Source organism: Solanum pennellii, chromosome 11, assembly GCF_001406875.1.
Source record: "Solanum pennellii chromosome 11, SPENNV200".
In the NCBI taxonomy this organism is placed as follows: domain Eukaryota; kingdom Viridiplantae; phylum Streptophyta; class Magnoliopsida; order Solanales; family Solanaceae; genus Solanum; species Solanum pennellii.
In genome coordinates this window covers 62,742,272-62,752,954 of record NC_028647.1, presented here as the reverse complement: position 1 = coordinate 62,752,954, position 10,683 = coordinate 62,742,272, and the positions used below count along the sequence as shown (strand labels likewise).

The 10,683-nt window shown below is 33.8% G+C and overlaps 1 protein-coding gene across 1 annotated transcript; it reads left to right on the top strand.

Moving 5' to 3' along the window:
* The first annotated feature begins 3,171 nt into the window (after positions 1-3,171).
* LOC107004468 (poly [ADP-ribose] polymerase 3) lies at positions 3,172-9,933 on the top strand. Its single transcript, XM_015202664.2, has 18 exons — positions 3,172-3,278; positions 4,401-4,681; positions 5,606-5,801; positions 5,890-6,003; positions 6,087-6,144; positions 6,228-6,297; positions 6,380-6,554; positions 6,657-6,790; positions 6,867-7,104; positions 7,191-7,318; positions 7,397-7,473; positions 7,547-7,707; positions 7,796-8,005; positions 8,113-8,215; positions 8,310-8,392; positions 8,514-8,657; positions 9,303-9,485; positions 9,569-9,933. The coding sequence occupies exons 1-18, from the start codon at positions 3,273-3,275 to the stop codon at positions 9,662-9,664; spliced, it is 2,457 nt and encodes an 818-aa protein (XP_015058150.1). The 5' UTR covers positions 3,172-3,272; the 3' UTR covers positions 9,665-9,933.
* The last annotated feature ends 750 nt before the right edge of the window (positions 9,934-10,683 follow it).

The window sequence follows — 10,683 nt, the reverse complement described above, 5'->3', positions numbered from 1 at the left end:
TATTTGAGAAGGTAATTGGCCTCAAGGGCTGTAAGAACGGTGATTTTCCATGTAGGGTAATTTATGTCTGATAATTTTTCGGGAATCAGGGCATGAAGATGTCTGAGAAGGAGTAACGCCAGAAGGAAGTGAACCGAGAGGATCCACCTCGGTTGTCATGGATGCCGCCGCCCAAGAGAAGAGAGGGAACGATCGGTGCCCTAAAGAGAGGAAAAAAAAACCTAGAGAAAAGAAGATCTAGGTTTTCTGGCTCTTGATACCATGAAGGAATATTGATTGTATTCAAGTGTTAAGGGAATACATGGGAGATATATATAGGAGATATAGGAAGGAGTACTAATCCTAATAGGACTAGGATTAAGGAGTACTAATCCTAATAGGACTAGGATTAGTACACAGTAAATACTAATATTATTTTATAGTATTTATTTAATACTATCTGTTATTAAAGACGACTTAAATTTTGAATAACAATAATTATTTACAAATAATCATAATTTAAAAAATGGTAAATTACAATAAATTATTTAGAGATAATGTATATGTTGATAATTACACATATTATTTGAAACAAACATATACATATATATAAAAAAAGATAATGTATACGTTGATAATTGAGGCTTCTTCTATATTAGAAAGCTATTAATAAGGGTGATTCAATTGTTAATTAGTAAAACATTTGATTCTAAGTGTTCAAAATTTTAAACCTAAAGAAATTATTAACAATTTCGCTTACATTAATAGTTGAAGATTGTAAAAAAAAATAGTACCAAATTTATATAAAATATTGTTTATTAATTATAAAAAATATTTTAAAACTTTAAATTGAACAACTCAAACTTCATATTAATAAATAAAGTTTTTTACACTAGCATCCAAAGTAACGCATTGCAAATCTTATTCACTAAAGTATTTATAAATGACTAACTCTTATAAATAATAATATTATCATATAATGTTTTGGTATATTTTAAAATTACTATACTAAAAACAGTTAATCGACAATTCAAAACTATTACTATCTTTGCATGTATAGGTACTAGTGATAATATTCATTCATGAATTTATTTTTGAAATTATGTCAATTAAATAAATTTAATTCTATTTAAATTACATTATTTTTATATATTTATATGATGATAAATTATTTCATTAAAATGTAAATGAAAATTTAACACCATGTTCCTTTCTCTCTACCTTCTTATATAGAATGAGCGTAGTATAATTTCATAAATTTTCATAATTTCATATTTCTATTAAATTTAATTTTATTTCTTTTCTAAAAATAATAATGTGCACATGTTTGTATAGTGACAAGAAATTGAAAGAGAAACAAAAATTTAAAGAAGGGAAATTTTTTTAAAAAAATGTGAAGAAATTGACATAGAAATATAAGAGAAATTTAATAGTACCACATAAATAAAAAAGTACAGCATATATGAATCTCTTCGATTTAATCTTAAAATCAGTCATGATCTGATACAGTTAACGTATTACTCCTCCTTCTTAACTAACGGATATCAAACTAATAAAGAAATTTATCATCATATATAAACTCCTTAATCTATTCACTTGTCGAAAGAAATAAAAAGAAAATATATTTTAAATAATTTTTTATTTTTTTATTTTTTCTATTAATTTTTTAAATTTCAATTGTCAAACAAAATAAACCATACGTGACATATTTAAATTGTGGGCTTTTGATGAGCTGAAGCAATCATAAATGACATAATATCTCAAAACTTGGAGTATGACATAGTGACTTCAAAAATTGTCAAGTGCCAAAATTCTCCATACGTAATCATATAACATATTTGCTTTATTTATTTATTTTAAAAAAATACTTATATTTGATATTTATTTACTCAATTTATTTTTATTCATGTCAAAAAAAATTTATTTTAATTTTAAAAATCAAGTCAGAATGAAAAATTAATAGCAATATAGTAGTATATATTGAGACTTGAGAGTTAAATAAACGTGTGTCAAATAAATTTAAAATGAAATTAATATGTAAGTGTTGTTGAAAGTAATTAATATTTGTTATAAATAAAAATTAACCCCCAAGAGTTTAAATAAGCGAAAATTAAGTATATATTTATAAGGTTACCTTAGCTTAGTAATGATAATTTTGGTATCTAGAAAAGAGAATTGAACTTTAAAATTCTCTTCTTTCTCATTTTTGAAGTTTTTAATTTGATAATTTGATTTTTATATTAAGAAGGAACCTCACTATATTTGAGATCCCATCATAATAAATGTAACTACATAAATCATAATTAATATTCAAGATTTATATTTTTTTAAATAAAAAAATAATAATTATTTTATCATAATTCTTATTCAATTTTTCGGAATATAATTTATATTCATATCAATATCTATAATTTATTTCAATTATGACTTTCAAATTTCATACAAAAATAAATGGAATGAAGTAGACCACAATACCTAATTGCAATTTTTCTTTAAATTTGTAGGTCAGTACAATTAATTAAAATGAAAAGTAAGACTCAATTTTGGGAAAAAATTTATATCCTGCGTGTTTACACCAAGTCAATACAAAATGTATTATTATATAATTTAATAATATAAAAATGATTTATAAATTTAAACACATAATATATATATATTGACTTGATATTAACACTCGATACAAATAAGTTTTACCTTCTATTTATTCTAAAATAAAAATAAAAATAAATCATATAATTTCTTTCTATATATTTTAATACTTTAATTTTGGTGGACAATATATTCAAAATATATATTGTTGGTAAGAGATGATAACTTCACATATCTTATAAAAAAAAAATTAAAACTAAAAATTTGTTTTTTCAAAATTTTAATTTATTTATCTTATTTTTTAAGTCTGTTTTTAAAAAAATCATCCTTTTTCTATTTATCTAACTCTTTAATTATAACTCGTTAAAAATCATGATATCTTGATATACTTTACATCTCTTTAATTTAAAATTATGAATTTCTCTTCTAAACTTTCTTTATCAAGTTAAAATTAGACAAATAAATTGAACGAGCGGAGGTGAAAACATGTGTCAAGCAAGGAGATTATACTAGTACACCTGTTAGCTCCATTGAGAGACAGATAGACTTTGAAATCCAAAATAAATTACACGTAGGTGCCTGTATGTAAATGTAAAAAAGAGACAAATTCTCTTATATTTTTTGTTTTCTTTATGTCTTTTGCAAGTTTGGTTTCTTTGATATAATAATTTGAAGAATTTTTCACAAGTGGCAAAATCTTGAAAATGAAGGTTTGTTCTAGCTCTTTATAACTTTTATAGTTCAATTCTTCAATATGTTAACAAAACATCTTGAAAATGAAAATGTATTCTTTGACTGAATGATTTTTGAGTCTTGTCATAAATTAAATGTATTGAATGTCTCTAATTTTTGTTATTACTATTTGGAAAGTTTGAGATTGATATTTTCTTAAAAAAGGGTAAGGCACAAAGTCCTAAACTATGATTGAAATACGACACGCTCCTCAACTAAATTAAGGCTTTATCAGCTTGAATTCTTTTCTTTTCTTTTTAATTTTTTACCTCTTTTTAACTTATGTGGTGTTCAAATATCCACTCTTAAACTCCGTGAAGTTACGGAGTGTGTCAAGTAATTTAAAGTATATAAAAATATATAAAAAATTAAGTTTGGGTAATTGAGTCTTAGTTTATTTGAAGTGTGTTTTTGAATTTCGATCATTGCTTCCGCGTTTATCCAAAAAAAGACCTATTTTCAGTGATTTTTTGCTTTTAAACTACTTTTAGCTTTGAAAGTTTTTGAATAACTCTTAAAAGTGTTTTTAAACAATTGTAAAGGCCGTGGAGTACCCAAAAAATTTAGAAAGTTAATAGCTTGGGTTTTCAAACTTATGACTTTTAACTTATAAGTCGGAAAAAACAAGTTTAATTTTAAATCGAACAAATTAAAACTATTGCGGGCCACTATTACCACCAACCAAATATAGGAAGAAATCTCGTGAAATGATAACATCTTGTTCTTATAATTTCATTTTATGTGTTTGAATTTGACTGGACGTGATACATGTAACATGTACCTCAATTTTCGCATCTTGAGGTTATATAAGAAGTCTTAAGATCGAGTTTAAGTTCTATACGCCAACAGAATGATCCTACTAAGTACTTTTGAAAGTCTAGATAGATATTATGCAAGATATTTATTTTTTGAAAATAAGATAAGTACCTGCCATACCACAAGAAGTGTGACGGACACACGTCTAAAAGAAAATATAAATAAGACAAATAAATTGAAACAGACTAAGTAGAGGATTATTGTTTTTTTATTAAAGACAAACAAATTGAAATGAAACGAACTAAATATGGTTATTGTTTGTTGTTAATTTTTTTTTTGTGAAGGTTCATGAGAAAAGGTCTCACTCTCATGCAAGTGATGAAGAGAAGAAAGTTACTACAAGAAAGCAAAAGGCTGAGGCGGCGCCAAAGAAGCCGAAAATCGCCAATGAAGGCGAGGGTAGTGATAAGGTTAATGGAAGATCGAATGCTGCGGATGTGGCAGCTGAATTTGAGAAGTTCTGTAGAGAGACAAGAGAACATCTCTCCATCGAACAAATGCGCGAAATTCTCGAAGCCAATGCCCGGGATGCTTCAATAGCTGATGAGGCTGTTGTTCCTAGATGGTTTGTCACATTCATCTTTCTTAATTTGTCATGCTTCTTTTGTAGTGTTTTTTAAGTGTTCGAGCTGAGGATCCTTAGGAAACAACCTCTCTACCTCCGTGCCTTACCTCCGTGCCTTAGGGGTAAGGTTCGTTAAGTCGGGAATAGAGATAGATTGCAACTTATACACTATATCATGACGTGATAGCCAACTTTAAGGTGTGTGTACACTCTATCCACTTCAAAGCCCATCTGCGAGATTTCATTTTGTGTGTTGTGTAGTTTAGCTTAACCCTATCCTCTTTCGTCCCTGGACTTCACCCGTGGGATTGTGGGATTTCACGGGGCATGTTGTTATTGTTCGTTTGTTTAAGTTACGCTCTCTTGGTTGGTAAGATTTTGCACTTAGTATGGTAGTTACCATAATTTTGGTTGAATCTTTACACTAGTAACATAGTTTTAGCTTCGTTTTACGTTTTTACTTTCTCTAACCAGTGTGTTTTCATTTTTAAGATCTGTTCTAAAAAAGTTTAACTTAGTACTATTCAACTTCGAATTTTTCATTTTGATCCATCGAGATACTTGCTATATAGTCACACAAATGTCTGATCGTAAGCTAAGCTAAATTTATGTGGTACCCTTCCCTTTTTAGTTTGTTCTAGGAAGTCAAGACTTCCTTACTCGGAAACAACTTAACTTTGAACTTTCATTTTGTTTGAGATATCTGTAACCACATAAATGATTTTTAGGTCGTCAAAATCATTACGAGTTCGAATTGGATACGAGTTTATATTTTTGGATACCTAATAACAGGATTTTGGTTTACATGTTTGTATAAAGAGATTTGAAGTGTTGCGACAGTTCAGTTTATGATATGGTTTCTTATCGAACTATGCTTGTTAGAGAATGTTATGTGAAGTGAACTTACTGAACTATGCTTGTTAGCCAAGACATACTATTCTATGGTCCTGTCGGCGATTGTCCAGTTTGTGGTGGCGCGTTAGAGTTGTCTGGCGACAGCTATCATTGCGAGGGAGCATATAGTGAGTGGTCCAGTTGTGTCTACAGCACTAGGTCTCCACCAAGAAGAGAAGAGCCTATAAATATCCCCGAATCTATTGAAAAAACTCCCGTCTACGAGGTGCCGTACACTCCTTTACATTCATAACTTGCTGTATAATACAGGTACGGTGATCTAAATTGACTATTTGTTCATGTTAATATGATAGCTAATTGAGAAACATAGAGACCCGAAAAGTCGTCCCAAGCGAGAAATAGCTGCAGCGGATAAACCATTTGTAGGAATGATGATTGCTCTTTCAGGCCGTCTTTCTCGAACACATGTATGTATATTCATTATTTCATTATTTCCATATATTTATGGTATTAAAGTGCATTGTATGACATGAGGACTTTTTCTCTACAGCAATATTGGAAGAAAAAGATCGAGAAAAATGGAGGGAAAGTGGCTAATTCTGTTATTGGTTATGATCCAAACCATATGTTGATTTGATGCAATGACTTCGATTGTAATCTTAAAGACTAAAATGGCTTTCCCTTTTGGCAGGGGCAACATGCCTTGTGGTTTCTCCCTCGGAGCGAGATCGCGGTGGCTCGTCTAAAGTAGCTGAAGCAGTGTATGAGTAAAATATTTTTTTTGCATGAATTCGATTAGTGTTGGTGATTATATCTCACAGCTAGGTGCTGTATGTTCCTCAGGGAGAGGGGTATCCCGGTAGTGAGGGAGGCTTGGCTGACCGATAGCATCGAGAAAAAACAAGCTGAAACGTTAGATGCATACGATATTGCCAGTGACATTGCGGTAGAGGGGAAAGGTCTTGCACTAGATCAGCAAGATTCCAGTGTGGTGGCACTTGAAACCTTAACAGCTGAGGTACTATTGCAAGCTTTTGTGTTCAATAGTGATCGGTTTCCTTTTCGATCTTCTACGCTGAAACTATACTTATTTGCCGAAATTGGTTTGACATGGTTGTAGCTAAAAGTGTTTGGAAAGAGAGGTGTGCATATCGACAGTAAGCTGCAGGATGAAGGTGGAAAAATTTTAGAGAAAGATGGCATATTGTACAATTGTGCTCTCACTGTTTGTGATCAAGGGAGGAACCTGAACGAGTACGGATCAAGAACTAATATCTTTTTCTTTTATAATATCAATGTAGTAACTAATAGAATGTTTGAAATGGTGTAGCTTCTGCATTATGCAACTTATCGTGGCGCGAGAGAATCGGTTGTACCTTTATTACAGGAAGGGAAAAATTGGTGACAGCCCCAGAGCAGATGACAAGTTGGAGGAATGGGAAAACGTGAACGATGCTATTAGAGAATTCGCAAAGCTCTTTGAAGAACTGACGGGAGATCAGTTCGAACCATGGGAAAGAGAGAAGAAGATTCATAAGAAAAATATGAAGTTCTTCCCTATTGATATTGTGTGTTCTCTCTTTACTTCCTGGAATAAAGTATTTTTGGTGTTTCAATTGTTCAGTTTTAAGTATAAAGATGTGGTGAATTGTAGGATGATGGCGTTGAAGTAAGGTGTGGCGGACTAGGCCTTAGGCAACTCGGGGTTGCTGCTTCACATAGTAAGCTTGATCCGAAGGTAGCAAATTTAATGAAAGTCCTCTGTAGCCAGGAGATTTACCGGTAATGTCCTTTAGGATTACTCTTTTTGTTGTTTGTTTACATGTGTACGTGACTCGTACTGTTATCTGTTGAATGAAGGTATGCTCTAGTGGAGATGGGATATGATTCACCTGAGATTCCTATTGGGATGGTTACTGATCTTCATTTGAGAAGATGTTAGTCTTTCTCGTCTTTGTGCGTTCTCCGCTGGCGTTTGGCTACATTTTAAGTAACTTTGCAACCATACAGGTGAGGATACCCTCAAAGAATTTGTGGAGAAACTGAAATCTTCAACGCCAACGGGGAACAAAGCAGACGCCGTTTGGGGCGATTTCACCCAAAGATGGTTCACTCTCATACCGACTACAAGGCCCTTTCCCTTTAAAGACTATGAAGAACTTGCAGACCAGGTAATTGCATATTAGAGGGTTTTGAGTTCCTCTTATAGACGTGTCAAATGATAATATATTAATGTGTTTCTGTATTGTGAAAATTTAGGGTGCTTCTTCTTATGAGGCGATTCGAGATATCAATACTGCCTCCCGTCTTATAGGAGATATGTCAGGCTCAACGTTGGACGATCCTCTTTTTGAGCGTTATATGAAGCTAAATTGTTCTCTTTCACCTCTTGAGAAAGAGGAAGATGACTACAAAATGATAGTGAAGTACCTGGACAAAACTTATGAACCAGTGAGCATCGGCGATGTTGTAAGATCATTTCACTCAGTCTTCATACGTCAAGTTCATTTTGGATATCGGTTCATGACGAAATATCTGTAGCTTTGATCTGAGGTGAGGTTATCTGTTTTCTTCAGAGCTATGGTGTATCGGTTGAGAATATCTTTGCTGTTGAAGCAAGTGCATGCCCCTCTCTTGATGACATCAAGAAATTGCCCAACAAGGTTCTGTTATGGTGTGGTAAGAGATTCTTGGATCAAGATTCGATCTTATTACGGCTGAACGGATAGACCTTAAAATAACAATATGTGCATTACTTACTCTTTGCTTGCAGGGACTAGGAGTTCAAATCTATTGAGACACTTGCAGATGGGATTCTTGCCTTCAACTTGTTCACTTCCTGTACCAGGATACATGGTATGTGCAGCAGGGCATAGAACATTTGTTTTGTCAAAGTGTCGTGTTATTTTCTGTAAGTCTGTTTTCCTTTTCGGGCAGGGAAGAACTTCTTTGGAGTTTATATATTGTTTTTTTGCAGTTTGGAAGAGCCATCGTTTGTTCGGATGCTGCAGCAGAAGCAGCCAGATATGGATTCACAGCTGTAGATAGGCCAGAAGGTTTCTTGGTTTTGGCTGTTGCCTCACTAGGAGAAGAAATCCAAGAGTTCTCAAGTCCACCTGAGGTACTGTAGAAATTGATGCTAATTGATTTTAGATTTTTCTGTTGCTGAAGTTTCTTACTTGTCAATGAGGATCTTACTTGGTATTGAACACCGACAGTTGAGGTTGGCCATCCCTAACCTATCTCCATTGTCTTTTGGCCATCGCTTTTCTTGTCTCAAACTAGTTGAGTAGGAAGTAAGAACCGATAGTCGGCTGTCGCCCCTATCATCCCGTATCTTAGGCTCTTGGCCGAGCCTTCTTCTCGTCTCCCTGTCTCTTTCGTCTGGTCTTAGGTTCTTAGTCAACTCTTTTTTCACCTCTATCTTTCTCTTTTTGCTTGAACTTACGATTCGTGACCGCTGCTCATATGTGCCAAAGTAACCTGCTCACATGCTGGGTCCCTAAACTTGCTAGCTATTTGTATTTGACTCCGGACTGACTCAGGGATGGAACAAGTTGGCTTGACTTGGGGATGGAGGCTAGCCTACTTATTATGACTCCGGATTGATTCGGGGCCACAGCAAGTTGGGTTGTGGTATTGCGAGTAGTGCTAACTCTACTTCTCTCAGACTCCGGATGTACCGGGCTGGAGCAAGTTGGAGTGCTGTATAGAGCTGCAAGCACGGTGGTGGTCAGAGCTAATGTCGAATTTTGTACAAATGCAGGACACTAAATCTCTGGAGGAGAAGGGAATTGGAGCTAAAGGGCTTGGCAAGAACAAAACAGACGAGTCAGAGCATTTTGTGTGGAAGGACAACATTAATGTCCCTTGTGGCAAGTTGATTCCATCAGAGCACAAGGAAAGCCCTCTCGAGTACAACGAATATGCTGTATATGATCCACATCAGGTACTTATAATGATGAGAAAAAAAGATGGTTTCAAAAACCAAGTATATATGGTGTTTACTGGTCTTCTGTTTTTATCGTGTAGGTAAGCATAAGGTTCTTGGTGGAGGTGAAATTCGAGGAGAAAGACGTGGAGTATGAAGCAGTTGAGCTCGAGACTGAGCAGCAGCCCGAGGAATAACCGACGAAAAAGTGAAGGAAGACCAGAGAAGGGTTGTACATGGACATTTTGCCTGTTCTCTAATCAAGACTTTGTTATGGGATTTTGTATGGGGCATAGGATGTGGGAACTTGTTTGTTAGATGTTCAAGTAAATCATAGGAAGTTTGTTTCTGTAGTTGTGGATGTTTGGTTCTTGATCCTTGGTTAGGTGGTTGGGAACAATTTTGTGTATATATTGCAACTAAGTGCTATAGTATATGCTATGTGGATTAAGTATTATGTTCTACATCTTTTTTTCTTCTTAGTCCATGTGTTCTTCTGATTAGCATGATTTTTTTTGTTTGATCCACAAATGAGTAAGTTAAAACTATGCATGAACTGTTAGTATGGGTTAGGTCAGCCTAGTTTAGCTTAGCTTGCTCAACTTATTTTTTGAAGTCTGAGAATTAGACCAGTGAGGCATCTTCTTTTTTGATCCATTATGTCAAAGTTAAACCTATTCATCAAATGAGCTATCTATATTGTTCGGCCGTTAAGAGTTAGGTTAGGCTTGATCGGCCGAGTTAGGGTTAGGCCCGGGTTAATAAGAGTTAGGGTTAGGCCCAACAGGTACATAGTGGGCATGGGTTAGTATTGGTTAGCGTTGTTCGGGCGGTTAATGTTAGTTACAGTTAGGCTCCATCAATATGGGTTAAGCTTGTTTAGTTGGTTAATATGATTTATAGTTAGGCTCAATAGGTACATATTAGGCATGTTCAGTTGGTTAATATCGGTTAGGGTTAGGCTTAAGCTTGTTGATCAATATGTAGGCTTGTTAAGTCAGGGTTAGGCTTGGGCTTGCCTGTCAATATGTAAGCTTGTTCCGTCGGTCTATATAAGTTAGCGTTGGGTTTGTTAGTTGGTTAATATTGGCTTGGTTAGGCTTGTTTGACCGATCAATGTAGTTTTGTTCGATTAGTCAATATGGATCAACGTAAGGCTTGTTCAACCTTGTTCTTCCTGTCAAATACAACTAGGGCTAGGTTTGTTTGGTTGGCT

Excerpts from the sequence above, each read along its gene's own strand:
- LOC107004468 (XM_015202664.2), top strand. Across the intron at positions 6,555-6,656 it reads TTGAAACCTTAACAGCTGAG|CTAAAAGTGTTTGGAAAGAG; the intron begins GTACTATTGCAA and ends ACATGGTTGTAG. Across the intron at positions 7,105-7,190 it reads AGTTCTTCCCTATTGATATT|GATGATGGCGTTGAAGTAAG; the intron begins GTGTGTTCTCTC and ends GGTGAATTGTAG.